At 42.1% G+C, this 20417-nt stretch overlaps 1 protein-coding gene and 1 long non-coding RNA gene across 5 annotated transcripts in view; one reads left to right on the top strand and one right to left on the bottom strand.

The window, feature by feature from the left end:
- UBR5 (ubiquitin protein ligase E3 component n-recognin 5) overlaps positions 1-9717 on the bottom strand; it is a 97580-nt gene extending 87863 nt beyond the window's left edge. For all 4 annotated transcript variants that reach the window (XM_054984341.1, XM_054984340.1, XM_054984339.1 and 1 more), the window contains exon 1: positions 9391-9717. In XM_054984341.1, coding sequence (XP_054840316.1) covers positions 9391-9452 — 62 coding nt within the window. In that variant the 5' untranslated portion in view covers positions 9453-9717. The remainder of the gene's footprint in view (positions 1-9390) is intronic.
- A 282-nt stretch (positions 9718-9999) lies between these two features.
- LOC129333060 (uncharacterized) lies at positions 10000-11348 on the top strand. The gene is made up of 2 exons (XR_008597389.1): positions 10000-10117; positions 11288-11348. It is a non-coding gene; the product is annotated as an uncharacterized LOC129333060 (long non-coding RNA).
- The last annotated feature ends 9069 nt before the right edge of the window (positions 11349-20417 follow it).

Here is a 20417-nt window from a genome sequence, read left to right on the forward strand (position 1 = left end):
TTCTACTATCGTTGGACGTGGAGAAAGCGTTTGATAGGGTGGAGGTCCCTTACTTATTAGGCTTCCTTGAGCACATGGGATTTGGCAGATATTTTTTACAAGCTATCAGAGCACTTTACGACTCTCCTAAAGCCATAGTAAGAGCCAATGGTACTTATTCATCAGAATTTCAAATTAGAAGAGGTACCAGACAAGGTTGCCCCCTTTCCCCTATTTTATTTGCCTTAGCCATAGAACCCTTAGCAACATCAATAAGATTACACCCCAACATAAAAGGAATCACGATTGGAAAACAAACCTATAAGACTAGCCTCTTTGCAGACGATCTAGTGTTGTATTTAACAGACCCTAGTAGCTCATTACCAGCTGTGGAAAAATGCTTAACAGACTTCAAATTGGTCTCCGGTTTGGCCATTAATCACCTAAAGTCTGAACTATACCCCATGAATTTACAGCAAGACACTACCCAGTTCATTAAAACAAACTACAAATATAAGTGGATTAAATCCAATTGGTCCTATCTTGGTGTAAAAATACCATTAAATTTGAATGAAATATGGGACTTGAATTTCAATGAGCTCTATATTTCTTTATCTAGAACATTAAGTAGCTGGAAAAGGCTACAACTAACTTGGCTAGAAAAAATCAACTTAATAAAAACTTTAATACTCCCACAGATACTATTTTATTTTCGAGCACTACCCATCTTTATTAAACCACACACCTTAGAAAGATGGCAGAAACTGCTGAATAAATTTATTTGGGCAGGGAAAAAGCCTAGGATTAGTTTTGTTACCCTGAGAAGTCACACCAAACAGGGTGGGTTAGGAATGCCTGATATTAGACTGTATTATGAGGCTACCCAACTTACTTACCTGGTCGTTATGTTGCAGTCTGACTTTAAGGCTGACTGGAAAGCTATTGAACAGCACTACACACTACCCAAAACAATGCAGGAAACTATTTGGAACTCAGCACCTGAACGTCCCAAGGCAATTAAAAGCCACTTACTTTTAGCTCCGGCACTAGGGATTTGGGACAAAAATAGGGCTTCAGTAGCACCGTCCTTTTCTCCTTTTTCATGTTTTACAGGACAAAAGTGGTTTATACCTGCCCTCAGTAAAGACTCCTTTGCAGAATGGAAATCTAAACAGCTTACGACGTTTGTCGATATAACCTCAAGAGGGCAGCTCTTATCTAAACAACTGATTGAAGCACGGTTGCAAGCCAAGATTTCTTGGCTCCAATACCTGCAGGTTCAACACCTTGTAGCTGCTCCTGAGATACAAAGCTCCCTAAAGCGTGAGATAACTGAATTTGAAGAAATACTGAAATCAGGTGGCAGTGGAAGTAAGGGTCTTCTATCAAAGATTTACAAAATAATGTTGAAAGCCCAAAAAAGCAAGCCTTATTCATACCAACTGGCTTGGGAAACATACTGCGGTATTAAATTTTCTGAGGCACAGTGGTCAAGCATTTGGAACTCCCCGATATTCAAGACTAATTTAATTTCTGTAAAGTCACAATCTCAAAAACTTTTGACACGTTGGTATATCACTCCTCAGAAGCTTAACTATGCCAATAAAATAATATCGCCCAAATGTTGGAAAGGATGTGGTGAGGTGGGGTCCTTTATTCACTGTTGGTGGACATGTCCTTTGATAAGCAAATTTTGGTCCGATGTAACAACTGTTATCAAACAAATGTTGGGTATTATAGTTCCTTTTAAACCTGAAACAATTTTACTTAACTTATGGTCAAGCTATGATATACCCACTATTATAAGGAAAAGGGTGGCTATGCTTTTAGCTGCAGCTAAAACAGCCATCGCTTTGAGGTGGAAGGACCCTAGACCCCCTACACTACCCCTGTGGTTTAACAAAGTTTGGGACCAGTATTACATGGAGAAGGTAACATATCAAATCTGTTGTTCTGAATCGCCAATGATACAATCAGACTTTTGGGAAGACTGGCTTCCAGTACTAGATCATTTGATTACAGAAGACATTGGTCCCAGCAAAAAATATCCAATAGACCCTTTCTTATTGTAACCTTAATAGTGTGAAACTTTTGGTTCTCCAAATATGTACGTTTTATTGTAGGCTACATGTAGGCACTTCAAATCTCTCTCTCTCTCTCTCTCTCTCTCTCTCTCTCTCTCTCTCTGTTTTTGTTTTACCAATTTACCTGTACTGTTAAAACTTGTTTACTTTTGTTTACTGTTGATAAATCTGTTAAATCAAAAAATTGTTGAAAAATAAAAAATGTTGTAGAAATGCTGGATCCAATGTAACCTCTAGGCTCTTAACTGACTCTGAAAGGGTCAACTGAAACTCATCAAAAGTGGGAAGTACAATGTCTTTCAAGATCTCTGCCTTTCCAACCAGCATCTCTTCCATCTTCAGTTTTAATTTGTTCCATTTGACCACAGCTGCGAGGTAATTACTCAAGGCCTCCAGTGCATCACCAAGGGATTGGGATAGTGAGATATAGAGCTGGGTGTCATCCGTATATATTGATGACATCCAATTACATAGATACAAATTATTTCTCCTAAAGGCCTTTACATAGAGGTTGAACATGGGGTTTGTGCCCTCCAGAACCCCCACAAGGTAATTCCCACATTGAACATAGCTGATCTGCAACAGCAACCTTTTGAGGCCATTCCATGAGGAACAATTTAAACCATCCCTTGATACCTATTTCAGCCTCCAATGCCTCAACAGGATGTCATGATCTACTGTAACAGACACAGGAACAACAACAAAGAAGCATAGCCTTTGTCTACATTTAAACACAGGTTATCAACTAAAACCACCAGAGCCATCTCCATTCCATAACCCTGGGTAACAAGAGTTACCCAAGAAGACATGGAGTTGGTCTGCTTCTGTTCTCCCAGTCACTTTGCCTAGAAAGGACAGATTAGATACTGGACAATAATGGGCCACATAATTTTTATCTAGGAATGGTTTTTAAATAACGGACAGATAACTGCCTCATTGAGTGGCCAGGAGAAGGTGCCTTGAGCTACTGTCTGATTTACGATAGACATCAAGGGTTCTTTATTTAGTCTTTATATTACTTTTGCAGCCAAAATCAGCAAGGATCCAACGTGCATGTAGCAGCCATCACGTATACCAGGATCCTGTCAGTAGCCATAATAGTAAATGGGTCAAAATGGTCCATAAGCGGACTGGACAGAGTATTAAGCATTTCTTCTGTCTTGCCTACATTACAGCTAGCATCCAGATCAGAGCGTATTTGTACTATTTTGTCCGCAAAACGCTTTGCAATGCTGACACATCAAACTGTTTGTTCCTGAGTAAAGATTCAGACTTAGAAGTCAGAAAATGTCAAGAAACCATAAACAACTAGGATAATCATGAACCAGATGATGCAACAGTGGCAGAGAAATTACGTTTCTTCACCACTATCATCACCATTTCATAAGTCTTCCAATGGGCACTACAGCACGCTTTATCAGATCCAGTATGAGTTTCTGACAGCATCTTTCTAGATGCCTTCTAGATGTCTCTTTGGTCACCCCAGCCCCATAGTAAGTCACAGGGCTGGCCTTTACCTCAATGAGGAGCAACCTTGTCAATGGTTCAAGGAGCTTCACATTCCAAACTCCTACCACCACTTCAACAGAAAACGTATCTGGAATTCTAAAATCCCCCAAAGTATATTGTAATCAAGAAGGATCAATGAGTCTCCATGGACAGACTATTTAAGGGGTCCCCCTTTTGTGGGGTATTGGAGTCAAATTCACCCTTGCCTTCAGTAGATAATGGTTAGACCAGGACTCAGGCTGAATTTCCAATCCTGAGTAGAGACTTCCCCTCAAAGGCTTAGTGCAATATATTAAGTCCAAGGTAGCCTCTTTCATGTGTGGGGCCTGTAATGTTTTAAGAAAAGGCCCAGGGCTGCCAAAAAAATCCATTACTTGTGAGAAGGCTTGCCCAAAGACTAATGGAAACACCTTTAACATCTGTTCAGAAGTCTGAGAGACAACTCTCTCTACCTATAAACCAAGTGCTGCCCAATTTAGAAGGAACAAGAGTGATTTTTGTCTGACAATCACATTACAAATTGGGCTACTGAAGGCTCTTCCAACTCCCTCGCAGAGCTAGACATAACACACCTTGAACCATCAGGATCCATCAGCCTACCTCATGAAAACATGAGCATAACTCAAGTTTATTTCTTGAATCAGTGCCACATATAAATAGTTGAGATTAGTTTCAGGTGTGTCGGGGGGTTGGCCTGCAGTAGAAGAGCAAGACTGGGGCCCTGTAGTACCGGATATACTTACCACATTTCACCTGAGCTTCACAGATTTCAAAAAATGCAAGGTTTGCATAAAAAGCAGCATCTCAACCATTTCATGTTAACTTGTCCCTTGACTACTTGTTCACACATTCACCAGTGTATTTCATCAACTGCAGACGATAAAGGGATTTGCAATGGGACATATGATATGGTGTGTGTTTTTTTAAAAAGCCCTCCTACCAGGTTGGAAGAGTAATATGTTTAGCAGATTACTAACTAAGGACCCAATTCTTGAAGATACTCTGTAGCTTTTGAAAATACTTCCACATAGCCCTAAGAACACTGCATTCAGCAACGCAAAGCCAATACCACCATTTGATTCTTAGATGCAAGTATTCTATGGCAGCATAACTGGCTGTAGTAATACTATTTTAAAAAATTACTTTTAAAGCATCTCACTTATTCTGCTTTAAGAGGGTTTTTCCTGCTCAATTCTTGCCAAAATTTCCACTAGGAAAACTCAGAAAAAATGGGGAGGGGCACACAGTATTCATACAGCACATTCAATATTCAAGGATTTCACAGGCATTATCAGTAGTACTTATAACACTGCTATAAAATACACAATATTAGTTCATCATGTTGCAGTTAGAAAGGGGGGGGGAGCATTGACGTTGACTGACTTGTCTAAGGCCAATTACTAAGTCTGTGCCAGAGATCAGATTTGAACTTGGGAAGTTCCCAGATCACAGTTCATTATCCTGGCCATTAGGTTATACCAGCTCCCTTTTCTTCACTTTTACAATTCTATTGCTGCTGCACATATACATTGTGACTTTACTGCAGAAAACAGGGGATCATCTTTTCAGTGGTAGCACCCAGTCCTTTGGTTTTAGAGGCAAAGCTGCATTTTTAAGCGAAACAAGAGTTCCACATTTATCAAGCTTCTTTTAAGCACATTTCCTGCATGTTCTAATTTCATCCTTCTTGCAGTAATGAAATTGCATCCCTCGCCCACCCCCCAGCAGAAGAAAAGCATAACTTAACAGCCTGATCCTAACACTTGTTGATCCAGCAAGGAGGCCTATAAAATATGACACACCAACTGTTCACCAGGCAAGGTCACAGAGTATGATATTACACCAGGGTTAAAGGAAAACTATAAGAATATTGAAGTTAAGCGTAGCAATCAACATTTCAGACTAAGAAACCTATTTGTTTCGCTCTTCAAGATGTTATACGTCAAAATATCAAAGTAAAAAATGGTATCCCTACCCCACATACAGAGAGGCAGAAAGAATTAGGGTTACCACTTACCAGCCCCCCACATCTACTACATCCTATTCAATTGTCTTCCAGTTGTGAAAAAACAACTGAAGTCTTTCTTACATTGACAATAGAGAGGAGCCAGGTGCCAAATTCCTACCATGAGAAGCTATAAAGTGTGTAAGTACAGACAAGCTTCCTTTTTTCAAACTGTTAAATATAGCCCAGAATTTCCATCTCAAGTCACTATGACAGTGTATGTTACAAGTACTATGAGCAAACATTTTTAATCAAAAGGGTATGAGACACTGAACATCTCTAGGCCTCACAAAATATACACAAAAAGTAAAATTAATATTACTCATCTGTCTCTGGCTTCATGAGATGAAGATACATTTTTTTGTTTTTACACAGCAGTGAACAGGCACTCAAAATAAGCTGTTCTGCTATAGTCAAATTCTGATCATCAATTAGAGAGACCAAGTTTGACAGCACCAGAAATCAAATGTAAAAAACAAGATATGATACACACGTTCCACTATTATGAGCATTTGTGCATAAATCTGTAGCAAATTACAAACCTCGATGGTTATATTTATATATTTAATATATTTTGTAAATTTTTGTATTTTTAATTCATACAAAAGTGCAAGTGCTCAAATGTGATCAATATTCTACAATAAATATCTAAAATCTACAACTAATACATATTCTTAAATAATCATGAATATTCATCAAGCGTCCAATCCTTTCAGTCCACTTTGAATAATCAGTTCCAATTTCCAGAGTTGTAAACTGTATTTTCTTTGTTCTTGTTCTATTTCAAAGCTGTTAATATCTGTGCGGAGCTTGAAAGCTATGAATATCTGTGTGGAGTATCCTCACATGACAACATTTCCTAGTGGTTACAGCTGAAACCATCCAAAAATTGGGCTGTAAGAGCCTGACGGGTGTCGCCAGCCTACTTTCCCGTTTCGACAATGTCTTTTTCAAAGGCTCAAATCAACATACAAATCACTGCAACACCACCACACTCATTTCCTGGAAAATGAAGGAGCCAATAGACCATTTGGATGGTTTCAGCTGTAATTACTAGGCAATGCTGTCATTTGAAGATATTCCATACAGATATGAACAGTTCTGAAACTTCGAACAGATATTAACAGCTTTGAAATAGCACAAAGAACAAGCTAATACAGGCTTTCATAGCCCAATTTTGGAGGCTTTCAGCTGTAACCACTAGGAAATGTTGTCATGTGAGGATACTCCACACAGATATTCATAGCTTTCAAGCTCCACACAGATATTAACAGCTTTGAAATAGAACAAGAACAAAGAAAATACAGTTTACAACTCTGGAAATTGGAATTAATTATTCAAAGTGGACTGAAAGGATTGGATGCTTGATGAATATGATTATTTATGAATATGTATTAGTTGTAGATTTTTTTTATTTGACTTATATCCTACCCTCCCCACGAATGGGCTCAGGGCGGCTCACATCATAATTAAAACACAATAAATCAATAGTCAACTTTAAAAACAGATTTTAGATATTTATTGTAGAATATTTATCACATTTGAGCACTTGCACTTTTGTATGAATTAAAAATATAAAAATTTACAAAATATATTAAATATATAAATATAACCTTCGAGGTTTGTAATTTGTTTGAGAGTGTTCTACACTCGGAAGACCCCTCTTATTTGGCCAAAAATCTGTAGCAGCAATAAATCATAATGCATCAGTAACATATATAAGTAAATCTATCTTGGTGATTTCTTTCAATTTTCAATTCAGAAAACTTTGTATATTTCTAACACACTGAAAATGTATAAATTAATCATTCATTGATGATAAGTTGCAGCAAGGGCCTCCTGCCATTTTAGAAAGGTTTTCTGCTTATTAAAATGCCACTTGTAATGTTGACGTTAAGCAGTACCTCCTAAGAATATTAGACGGCATTTGTTTTTACCATTACAGTTTCATAAACACTCTTCAGTCTTTATCCAAAAGAAGATATTAAGTGTATTGTTTAAAGTTGTTAAAGGTAAAAAGAAAATCACAGGGTGGGCACAAAAAAAGTGGTGTAAATCTAGCATGTTAACTACCACATAAGAACATAAAGCCACATTCAGAGAACATATCAACTCCACAGTTGCAGTTATGACAGTATTTACTAGGAAGAGAGTTCAGTGGGATTAACTTCTGAATGAAGATATTTAGGATACAACTGAAATTACAGGTATAAGGACTGTGAGGATTTGCCTCACAATATCCCCCATTTTTCACAACTGTTTTAGAAATGGCATGTCATGTTCATAGGTATAACTGAGGCTGCAAACATCTTAGGTACTTTTTATTTTAGCAGCGCATGACACACACTGTAAAGTGTGTCACCAGGTCATTCAGAAGGAAGAAACCACAGCTGACTGGCAAATTTTAAGTTGCAGACCCTCTCTCATTTAACAGCAGGCACATAAATAGTATGTGTGAGAGGTAATTCTCAAACCAACCCAATTTTTTCATTAGATACTAATTTCTCAATCTTCCTCAATGCAGTCTTAAACACATTTACATCTTTTTAAGCCTACTGCTTAGGATTTCACTGCAACAGTATATTCTCAGTAATGCACTTTCATATCTACATTAATGAAATACAGTAACTTGGATCACTTTCAAGTATAACAGCAGCTCAGAATGTCCAGGTAGAAAAATACAGGATTTTTTTTACCAAGACAGAGAAAGAGAGAAATCTATATTAGTGGCCACAGAACTACTTTTTGGATTGTACAATAGAACACTGATAATTAACAGAAATAGCTTGCATTGCTAGATACTTAATTATCCTCCTAGTGTAATTCACTTAGTAGTTCCAAGGCACCTATTGCCCCCACCACACACAATCCACTCAATCAAAAATATTTCCACAATAGCTTCTCCTCTTTCTGCATAAATGTCACTTCCATAAAAACCAGACGCAATTGACCTTAACTTGCCTCATCTTTTTCCATCACCTACTTCTACTGCTATTATCTCCCTTAAAATCATGTTCGATTCAATATACATTCTTGTTCTTCTGTACTAGCTCTGCCTAGTTTTCAGGCCTCTTAGATAAGATTAGAAAAACCTTTTATCATCTGTGCAGTTCTAGATAAACCCCCTCTGTAAGCTTCCAGAATGTAGGAGGAGGGAGATTCCAAGATATCTACAATCTCCCGTTTTAAAATGAGAGCTTGATGTCGAGCGTGCAATGCCCCCACAACGACATACTGGATCCAGAGCATAAAAACCTGCCCACTGAAGTTTTGTAGGGAAGAAAATGCCCAGTCCACTCCACTTTTTTCTTTTTTTTGCAATAGACACAATATCCGATCTGATCGGATGTATGTTGGCTTTTTAAAGACAGGATCTGCTCCAAAGAGCAGGATCGCATCCTACTTCGACATCCGCCTCCCCTCTTATCTGAGTCTTGACCCTCGAAAGCTCATACCCTGAAAATCTTTTGGGTCTCTGTGGTGCCATGGGATTCAAACCGATTTTTTTGCAATACACACTCACATATCTCCAATCCGATCCGATGCATGTTCGCTTAGAAAAGACTGGCCCTAAACAGGACATGTTCCAAAGCAAAGGATCGCAGCCTTCTTCGACACTGGCCTCTCGGTACCCAGGCGGCGACCCGTGAGGTTAGGGAAAGAAGAGCAACACCTCCGCAGTGTCACGGATCGGGGACCCCTCCCCACCCGATCTCCCCTCCCGCCACCCAAACAGGCAGGGCTCCTCCCCTCACGCGGCGGGGCTCCTCCCCTCCCCCACACCCGGGCTGGCCTCCCCTCCCTCCCTCTCACCGGTCATTGAGCTGGTCCTCGGTGCCCGGGAGCGGGTGCACCACGAAGTGGATCGAGGTCATGTTTCGCTCCCCCTCCCCAGAGGGAGGCGGGCAGAGGCCGGGCGCCCAAGGAGGAAATGGACGGGGGGGGGGGGGAGGAAGGACGGAGGGGGAACTTGGATGTCTCCTTCACAGAGTCTTGGTCACACTTCGAGGGCCTCCGCTCCGTGCCAGGGAGGCGCTAAGGCGGGACTGCGCGGGACGTAGGGCCGGGAACAGGGGGGAGCTCGCGACCACGGGGAAGGGTCCGGTCAGCGCCCCACTCTCACACACGCCGCCATCTTAACTTCCAGTGCCCCCCCTCTCTTCCCTTGCGGCGCGCTGGGGAGGGGAGGCGGGACGTCTCTGCCCCGACAGCGAATGGCGCGCGGCAACTCAGCGGCACGACTGCGGCGCCGATGTAAGGCTGACGTCGATTGGTTGGGGGAGAGGAGACTCTGCGTCGTTGCGTCAGACGTGAAGTTTTCAGCTGAGGCCGAGGAGAGTGGGAGGGAGGAGAAGTTGCCTTGTGCGCGTGCCGCTTATGCCTAGGCCGGGAGACATTGTACTGCTCAGCAGCGCCACCTATCGCTGGGGGAAAGAAGCGCTTCTGAAGCCCGGTCCGTGAAAGAACGAGACGGATGATGGATGCTCTCCGGAAAAGGCGGCGTCACGGACTGTTGACACTGTTCGCAAAGAATCCAGAGGTAAAAAGGAATTCCTGCTCTGACTGTACCACTTTAGGAAGATGGTAGCCGGGGGTCTCTTTGAAGCCTTGCCTACGACAAATAGTTCCCAGCACTGGGAAATTAGCGTGCTGGGAAGCATCGGGTTCTCTCTTTGACCTGCTGTTTTGCTGTGGGTAGGAATAGGAGGGGAAGCACTCAACCATGCACCCGCCCACATGTAAAGTGGTACAGCCCAAGGAACACCGTTCCCGCTTGCCTCTGCTGATTTGCAAACCGGTTTTCAGTCTGCGGCTGTGACGAGCCAGGGAACTCTTCGCTGCCCGTGTCCGGACTGAAGATGAGCTAAACCCACACGCAGCCTTTGGATCTTGAATTCAGTGGATGTATAATCAGTGCGCTATGAATAGATGCAGTCCTTTTCCTTCTCAGGGTTTGAGCTCCTGCCGCTCCCAGTTTTCAAGGTGATCCAGCCACATGATGACTCCAGGAATTGCAGCAGTTTTGTTTTTAAACTTGCAACATGAATATTGAGTGATAAAACTGCAGCATCCTCGTTCACTTAATGACTGCAATCTTTTATGCGTTTATTTGAAATAGAGGTGGAAATAAACGTCATCTCTTGCAAGGCTCAAAGCAGAAGTTGGAAATTACCACTTTAGACTCCATACAAGTTCACCTATTTGGGAGCAATTTGCAGCAGGAGAACTCTAATGACAGACTTCCCAGACACAATTCTATCTCTCTTTTTACATTTATATTTTATTCAATAATTTTTAACATTTAACATACAATAACAATTGATAAACATTCAACAAGCTTAACATCTGAATGTTGTATATCCCATTCCTTTGACAAACACACAATTCTCTGTTTTTACATCTCTGCTTATTAACTATTTTGGTGCCAGTATGCTTCAAAATGAAATCATAATGGCTACAAGGAAATCATGTAGAAAATAAGTGTTAGGAAACCAGTTTTATGTTTCTATTTCCTGATATCCTTATTCCTATATATTCCTATCTTTCCCCAGCACATTGTCCAAGAACCTGCAGCTAGTGATTAAACCTGGGACTTTTTACGTGCTGAGGCTATGCTACCCTCCTATGCTCTGGCTCCACATAGAGCCTCTTGGTACTGAGTTATTTTTGTTTGTTTTCCTGATTTATACACTATCTCCCCCCCCCTTAGGACTCAAAAGGGCTTGCGTATTGTGGTCTCCTACATTTGATCTTCACAACAATCCTGTAAGGTAGGTTAGGCTGCATGTATGAGTGATCTGAGGTCACCCAGCAAGCTTCCATGGCAGAGTGGGGATTTGAACTTGAGTATCCCACAGTTAGGATACTAGGGTGTGATACCAGGGAAATGGTGTGTGTTTAGCCTGCCATTTTGACTTTCAGACCCTGACTCTGTATATGTTTCCATCAGAAACTAAGACTTTGTGTGTGTGTGACTACAGTGACAGAACAAGTAATAGTAAACAGCTGAAATTGCAAGATGTGTCATTTCCAAATTTTTGCAACAATAAACTTCCTTGTGGATGCTGTGGTAGGATGAATCATAGATTACTGGGCTTCTGATCTCATTTTAAGAGATTTTTTTGCCCCAGTGGTTAGGGGAGGATCTGTAGAATCAGCCAGAATTGCCTGGCATCTTGCAAAAGGGAAATTAGAACAAAATTTGCTGCATTGACACTCAGATAAGATAAGCAGCAGCTGCTGTACCAGGTCCCCAGCAAAATGGCTGTAGGTGCCTGATGTATTAGAAATCAGTTACCTACAACCAGATTGTGCCCTGACCTGGATAGCTCAGGTGAGCCTGATCCTGTCAGATCTTAGAAGATAAGCAGGATCAGCCTTGGGTAGTGATTGGATGAGAGACCTCCAATGAAGACTAGGGTTGCAGAGGCAGGCAATGGCAAACCACCTCTGTTAATCTCTTGTGAACATCCCACCAGCGGTCAGTCAGCTCTGACTTGAGTGTGTTCTTCACCACAACCAGATTGTACAGTACTATGTCACATGCATAAGAGTTACCACCAAAACAGCATATGTGCATAATAATGATGACTGGGGTGCCTGAAAATCCCAAAATTCATTTACCATAAAAAGGGCAAACAACAAAACAACGCCCATCTGTCAAGTGGGCACCAGCAACTCTGAAAACAAAAAGTCTGATATGGCAGAGGCAGAACAGTCTCAAAGAACAATAAACAGTGTCCTGGCTGGCATTTTTATTTTGAGAAATGCAAAGATGTTATGAGAATATAGATCATATCATCATGGGAGTGAAATTGGGTGCCAAAGTAAACAAAAGTATGAAAAAAATTAAGTCCATGCCTCTACTGCCTACCTCTGCCGTATGAGGTGACACCCTGGGACTTCCTCTGATCAAGAAAAAAGGTATGAAAAGGCTAGGAAGGGAGCTGATTAGCCAGTGGAGTCAAAGTTTATCTGCCCTGATCTTTGAGCCTCTGGAACTGCTTTGCAATATTTAGAATTTCAGGACCTCTAACTAAGATGGGCTGGTAGGTGTTAGGGACGCAAAAGCTATTTACAATGGTTTCAGCTTCATTACCTTAAATTGTTCTCTTACAGATTGCATAATGGTTCGTCTCTTCACTGTCTGTTCTGCCCACTGCTGAACACTCACCCACATGTCACACCCCACTACGTGTCAACCAGTGGTGCTAAGGAGAATACAGGGGCTTCACTTCAGTTGCCCAGATTGAGCCAGTTTGATGTAGTGGTTAAGAGTGATGAGACTCTAATCTGGAAAACCGGGTTTGATTCCCCACTCCTCCACTTGAAACCAGTTGGGTGACCTTGGATCAGTCACAGCTCTCCGGAGCCTTCTCAGCCCCACCCACCTGACAGGGCGATTGTTGTAGGGGTGATAATAACTTACTTTGTAAACCGCTTTGAGTAGGTGTTAAGTGATCCTGAAGGGCGGTACATAAATACTACTCCTACTCTGGTCTTTTCACCCTTCCTTCTGGGTTAAGCCATGTAGTAGCTAGGCTGCCAACGTCTGAGGGAAGTAGTACTTGCTACACTTGTCACCTTCCTGCTCCCTGAGAGGCCTATGTGTCTCCAAACTCTAGCCACCCTCCCTGCTGGCTCCAGCAAGTTGCTACTTCTTTTAGCTGTGGCCTCTTATCCTTCTCCTGGTGTCTCCTGGTTCCTGCGCCTCCCAGGACCAACCATCCACCAGCCTAGGGCACCAGAGTCAGCATGCCCAACCACTTGTGGCATCAGGGTCTGCCATGACAAGCAGCAGCTCTAGGAGGCACCACCTGGGCCTCCGGGGCTAGACTGCAAGTAGCCTATTCTTCCTTCTGTTGGGAGGGGAGGCTCTTTTCCCTCCTTCACAGTGCAGTGGTGAGGAAGGTCAGGTGGCTGCTTCCCATCTTGCCACAGTGGGATGTGGAGATTGAGGGGAGGGGGCACCAGCTTATTGACACAACACATTGTGGGGGGAGCAAGGACAGCCAATGATGGATTCCCATTTCACTGTAGTGAAGGAGCAAGGAGAACATGTGGTGGCTTCTCACCTCTCCACGTGTGGAAGAGCAAGGAGTATGGTTGCCTGAGCCCTGCAGTGGTGTATGAAGGGATGAGGGCAGATGAAAGCTTCCCACCTCCTGATGGGGAGGAGGAAGAAAGATAAGTGGTGGCTTTCCTATGGTGTAAGGGGGCGGGGCTGATCCATTCACCCCCTACGGTTCCCAAAGTCCTTGGACCTGTGCTGATGCCTCCCTGTGGTTACCCCTAAGTAGGCTCTTTCTCCCAAAGAGAACTTTACCTGAGGTGGGGACTTCGCTTCATATAGAGCTAGGACTGGTTGGCCTTCCTCCTGTCCTCCATCATTCCTACAAACCCACATGGCTCTTCTCTCTGTTCTCTCACATATTTGTTTTCCCTGTTTCCTCACCTTTCACCATTCCTTCATGTATCCTGCATTTAATCGCCATGGATTTGTATCATGTAGTATGTTACAGTGTAGTGATTATAGTGTTGCATTAGGATGCTCAGGTTCAGTTCCCCGCTCTGCCATGGAAGGTTACTGAGTGACCTTGGGCCAGTTGCACATGCTCCGGCTAACTTACCTAGCATGGTTTTTGTAAAGATAACATGGAGGCGAGGAGAATGACGTAAGCCACTTCGGGTCCCAGTTGGAAAGAAAGGTGGGATATATATCAAGTAAATAAAGGAATAAAATAAATAATGCCTCTATAGAAATAATGATGACACTATGGAAACATCGTTTAGCAATATTATGATAAGTCGGTAGCTAAGGAGTTGCTAGGGATTTTGTGTGGGGATGTGTTGTATTGCAAGATTATTAATCAATATATCTAATTCTCAACCTGGCCCAGTCTGTGGATACTTAAATCCACTGACTGGGGCCAGGTGAGTAGAAGGGATATTTTTCTGCAAACTTATGGAACCCCCTAAGTTTGCAGAAAAATCTCAAAACTTACCCAGAATGGAGGGAAGGGAGTTAAACCACCGCAAAAGGAACAACCTATATTTGTGAAAACTGCCATTGATGTCGCCAGCCCCACCATTGCTGCCTTTCCTAAGAAGTGATGCTGTGAGCAGGCGAGCTGGAAGCAGGGCTGCAGATGGAGGATGAAGAGAAACCTTCAGGCTTGCCATCACCACTTCTCTGGCAGTGACACTGCAGGTGGCGGGGGGCTGATACCATCTCCACTGTCACTTGGTCGCTTCCTTTCCAGAGTGTGTGTAACAGTAGGCACGGGCAGAGAAAGGAGAACATCTGTCAGTCTTGTGAAGTCCCAAAAGATTCCCAGCGCAGGAGCTGGACTGCACCATAACACTCGATCATCAGAATTAAAACCAAGATTGACAGGTGCTTGGCTCTTTGTGCAGTTTGTTGGTGGAGATTTTCAGAAAATTACTCTGGGTGTCTTTTAAATGCATGTTTTTGTGGGGGCTAGTGAGAGAGAGAAGCATTTTTGCAAAAACCTTCCTAGTTTATGATATTCCCACTCCTATTGGTCCTCAGTCTTTTGTAGCCAGGGTGGGGTTTTGTCAGTTCTCCCCCAATACCTTGTGGCTTCCCACCTGAGCAACCTGGCCAGGCTCAGCCAGCACTGTTCAACTTGGCCATAGATTTCCTGGGGGGGGCACAAGGGGAAGGAAAGCAGGAAAACAAGGAAAGGAGATAAAGGTAGGTTGGCTGGTGGTTGGGCAGGAAAGAAGGAAGCAGGAATGGGGGACAGGCCATGGGGGCTTTCAGGGAAGGGAAAGAGGAAATAGTGGGGGAGGAGAAATAAGATGCTCCCCACAAGTCCTTTCAGGTGCTGCACTTGTCAATATATCTACCTCTAATTGTGGCTAAATCTGTGGATACAAATCCAGAAACTGGAGCCATGAACAGACAAGACAGATTTTTCTACAAACCTAAGCCCTAAGTTTGCAAAAAAATCTGAAATCCAAAATAAAATATATTGGGGATTTTTAAAAAAAACTCAAATAATAAAAATAACTCCTGCCACTTTAAGAAACAAATGCCCTCTGTGGTGGTTGCTAGGCTACCCCAACAGTATTGCCAATTGAAACTCTGGTTTCTGTCAGTAAAAGGCAGGAGGAGGCACAAAGGCCTTTTTGGGGCTGTTTTGGCTTTTGAGGGAGAACTCATCAGGTCCAGGCTTACAACTTGCATGAGTCACCCAGGACTGGATGCTTGCTACTGTTCAACAGCAGCTACTTTATGCAAGCCAGTGCGGTATAGTGGTTACAGTCCTAGACTAGGATTTGGAGGCCCAGGTTCAAATCACCACTCTGCATGGAATCTTACTGGCTGATCTTGGGCTAGTCACACACCCCTAGCAGGGTTGCCAGCCTCCAGGTAGTGGCTGGAGATCTCCCAGAATTACCACAGGTCTCCAGGCCACAGAGATCAGTTCACCAGGACAAAATGGCTACTTTGGAGTGTGGACTCTATGGAGTTATGCCATGCGAAGGACTTTTCCCTCCTCAAACCCCACTTTCTCCAGGTTTCACACCCCAGATCTCCAGGAATTTCCCAACTTGGAGCTGGCAACCCTAACCCCTAACCTGACACACTTAACAGAGTTGTTGTGAAGATAAAATAAAAAAGAATTATGTAAGTTGCCTTGGGTCCACAGTGTAGAGAAAGATGAGGTATAAATGTAGTAAATAAATGATAAATATGGCTGAAGATGGCAGGCAAACAAAATGTATGTTGGTGGGTGGGAAGGAGAGAAGGAAGTAGGAAAATATGAAAATATGGGGGCTGTCGGGCGGAGAGAAAGATGGAAAAGTGTGGGGAGGGGAATATGGGGGGGAACTGAGGTGCACCTCACTAGTCTTTACGGGTTCCTCACTGTGCAAATGAGCAGCCAGCAATACACAATCTGGCCAGAATTTTCCCACAGAGACAAAGCCAGGGATAGGAAACGGGAAAACTGAAGATTGGGAGCTGCAGGGATAAATGTAGGTTGTCTAGTGGGTGAGAAGGGAAGGAGGAGGCAGGAAAAGAGGGGAGAGAGGCTATGGGTGTTTTCAGGGAAGGGAAAGAGGAAATCATGGTGGGTGGGAAATAAGATGCCCCCGCAAGTCCATGTGGGTCTACTGCTTATGTCTTATTTCTGTTGGTATTGTTTTGCTTTTTGCTTTGCTACTGAATTTTATACTGCTTTTATTTATTTTTATACTGACTTACGTTGCCATCCGAGTTCTATTTTGTTGGTCTTTGCCTCTTCTCATCCATTTTGGTGACCAAGACCAGCTATTCTCTGTCAGTCTTATGAAGTTCAGTAACTAAGTTCTGGACCACTTACAGGACAAAGGAGAGAGTCAGTGGAGTGGGGCAGGTTAGGCATAATTCCACACAATCTTATCAAGTGCATATTTCACTCTACTTTTTTTGGATTTTTAACTCCCAATTTTTAAAAAAACAACACTTCATAGTTTTCTGCATGTGTATATCCTAGCTCTGACTGGCCTCATTGTGCAGATTTTTGATCCACATGGGAGCCACACATGGCTATTAGGTATGACTGGCATTACTGTTAGTTTTGGCCAGTAGAGCTACCGCCTCAGTTAATTAGCAGATGCAGATGCCAGCGCCATGCTTCCATGTTTAAGAAAAGAAAGCACCAAACAGAAACAGAACAGTTATTTTATGATAACTGATTTCTCAAACCAGATCTGTGTGTATATAGCAATGAACATTAGTTGCTTGGTAACATATAATAGTGCTTTTGACAAAAATTTGCAATTTTAGAAAATGAAAAAGAAGTAGCTCATTAGCAGATAAAGAGATTTGAAGCGCAAAATGTTGGCCAACCCTTCTTCTTTCATAGAGAATGCCAAGGAGTGGCTTGAGGCCACAATTGTGTTGTTCATACATAGTTTATAGTGTTGGGGGATCAGGTTATTACTATGTGTAATCAGGGAGGCTCATGTAAACTATACACTTGTCAATGCAATTGTGGCCTATTTTCCAGCTCAGCTCAAACTCACACAAAAATAATCTGAGCATAAGGAAGAGGTGGGGGGATAAAAAGAAGAAAAATCCACCTTCCACCTCCTTTGTTGAAGGAGCTACTAACTTAGGTACTACATCTGACTTAAGGGAACACCTGCAATCAGGGAGGTATTTATTGTCTATAAAGTTATCTCCTTACAAAGCAGTGAAGCTCCTCTGCAAGTATGGAAAGAACAGAATAGTCAGAATCTGGACAGAGTGAAATCAGAAAAAAAGGTTATTGAAGAGAATAAATAATACAAGCAGTTGGCCTGCAGAATAGCAAATTCAAGCAGCTGCAATAATTTGAAGCATATAAATATTCAACATACAACCCAAAGCCTGAACGCCCACAAAAGGATCCAAATATTCCAAGTACATCACACAACATGTTCCATACAAGAATGGCAGATAAGAGGCCAAAGAAGTAGAGGGTAAAGCAAGAGGATATAGCTACCTATCCATGTAGGTTCCAGGCAAAAGGTTTAATTCCCAAAGTAGTAGTCCAAATGTCCAGGCAGCAAATAATTTAAAAATTAAGTCCAAAAGGGAAGAGCAGTGAGGAAGCACATGAGATGTGCCAGAAGGTATATTCTGCCAGTCATTTGAAACATATCGTTCTTGACAAGTATCGGGGGATAGATTCTATCTTCAGTTATAGGACCAGAGGTTTGAGCTGAACATTTTGAGCTGTAAGCCTTTCCTTCCAGGCTTGGAAAAAGGGGAGAGGGTAAGGTAAATTAACCGGCCTGTCATTGGACTGGCCAAAAGGGAAAAAGAGGAGGAAAGTTCAGGTATTAGGAATATTTCCAGATTAGAAAAGAGAATGGAGATCCCCAGGCAGGGCAAGATGTATTGGAACTGCAGTTTTTGAGCCTCATTGGTCAAAGTGGATGGAGAATCTTTTCTTGGGAAACGCTTATGTGAATTTATTTTATTTTACAGCAGAATTCTAACAACACAAGATTCTTTTGAAGTTAATTGCCATGATTATGTGTCAAGGGGCCTTGAATAATGGTCAGATAACTAGCTGTAGAGCAAGGCTCAATTTGTTTCTAGAGCTGCAATTGTCCTAAGCAAATATAATGAGATTAAGGCACAGTCCTATTCCCTCCAAAAGGTCTCTGTCTTTTGAGGTGCTAATGACTCTCTTTCTTGGTCTCTTGTGACTAGTAGAGAGAACAGGAATTATGTCAAAGTGGAGGGTGACAGAAAGACAGTCCAGCATGGTGACAATAAGGTAGCGGCTTGGTTGAAGTTTCCAGTCCACTGAATTTAGGATTATTTATTTCAGCAGGTTTGCTAGCCAGCAAGTGATCTGTAGACCTAGGAGTATTTATTCTGGTCTGCTCCTACTGAAGTCAATTTCAATGGATTCTCCCCCCAGCCCCTTCCCATGATGAAACACACCCATTCACTATCAAGAAGAGTAAAATAAACATTTTACATAATCCAGGTTTTTTTTAATGTTGGATTGACAGAATTTAGTTTGGTATTTATTTTTTCTGTTTTGAGAAACTGAAGCTTTTCTAGTCTGGCTAAAGCCAGGGAAAACTGAATGAGGGGACTTTTTTTAAAAAAGCAGAATATATTTGAAGTTTACTTACAGTGTTCCCTTTTGTCTGATCCAAGATCAAAAATTAAAATTTCTGGAATATATTAACAGCCTAACTGAGAAGCGTTTGCAAGGTAGTTGAACAATTCCAGCTCTGGAGATGATAAGCAATATGGCACGGAAGTGACATCAAAGAAACCCAAAGAAGGCATTGCCAATTCCATGCAGAGATTCTTCTTTTAAATAGTTTTCATTGTCAGAACAAATAAGAGCCAGATTTTTTACTCTGCCAAATGCTTTATTTGGAAACTATTTCTACTGTCAGCACCAGGATATATAACCCTTGCCAGACTGGTTGTCTGAAGTATGTTGGGGTAGTTGCACTTTAGGCTGTGGAATGGCTAAGAGCAGGTAAAGTCCTTGGAAAGCCAGCCTAGCAAAAAGGAACATAAACAGAAACATTTATTTCTGTATTTATTTATTCAACGTATATACCATGTCTCCACTATGTCTGGTGCTCGAGGGGGTTTACTACATACATATAAAATACAAACATTCAGATCAATAATACAGTATTAAAATTAAATACAGACATTAAAAACCAATAACAGTAAAATACAAACATTAAACCCATAGTAGAATGCAAACAGTAAAACCCATACATCTAAACAGTGTCTCCTAAATCCTACCCATGCCCATTGTCTATAATAAATAAATTGTATGGAGTCAAGCCAATACACATATTTGAATCAGCCTCGAAATGCTAGACAAAACATCTATGGAGCTGTCTCTAATTGGAGCAATATCTGGCAGTATTGTTACGGAGGCACTAAATCATTAGAAGGTATTAAAGAACTTCCACAATAGACTGAAATTTGGTATACCCGTAGTTTGAGAGTCTCTCTACACAAGATGCCTTGGCGTGTGTTCATCAAGTGTAGGGAGGTTCAATGTTAGCTGGAAAGTGTAGTTTTAAAAGACAGAGCTAGTGAAGAGAGTTCCTCAGAAGGTTTGTTAATTTCAACTTTGCCTGCACCAAGGCTCTGTCAATTTCACATCTCCAGTTTAAAACTGAGTGGTATCGCAACCAGAGGGCTGCAAGGAATAGAAATGGGCTGGAGCTGCCTTCTAGAGGTGCGCTTAGACCTGGAGAGGGTATCATAGGCTGAAGTTTCACCTTTGGCGTTTCACTGCCCCCTCACAAAGCTCTAGTGTATAGCAAAGCCTTTGTCCTGCCGCCAT

This window comes from Eublepharis macularius, chromosome 7 (assembly GCF_028583425.1).
Source record: "Eublepharis macularius isolate TG4126 chromosome 7, MPM_Emac_v1.0, whole genome shotgun sequence".
Lineage (NCBI taxonomy): Eukaryota > Metazoa > Chordata > Lepidosauria > Squamata > Eublepharidae > Eublepharis > Eublepharis macularius.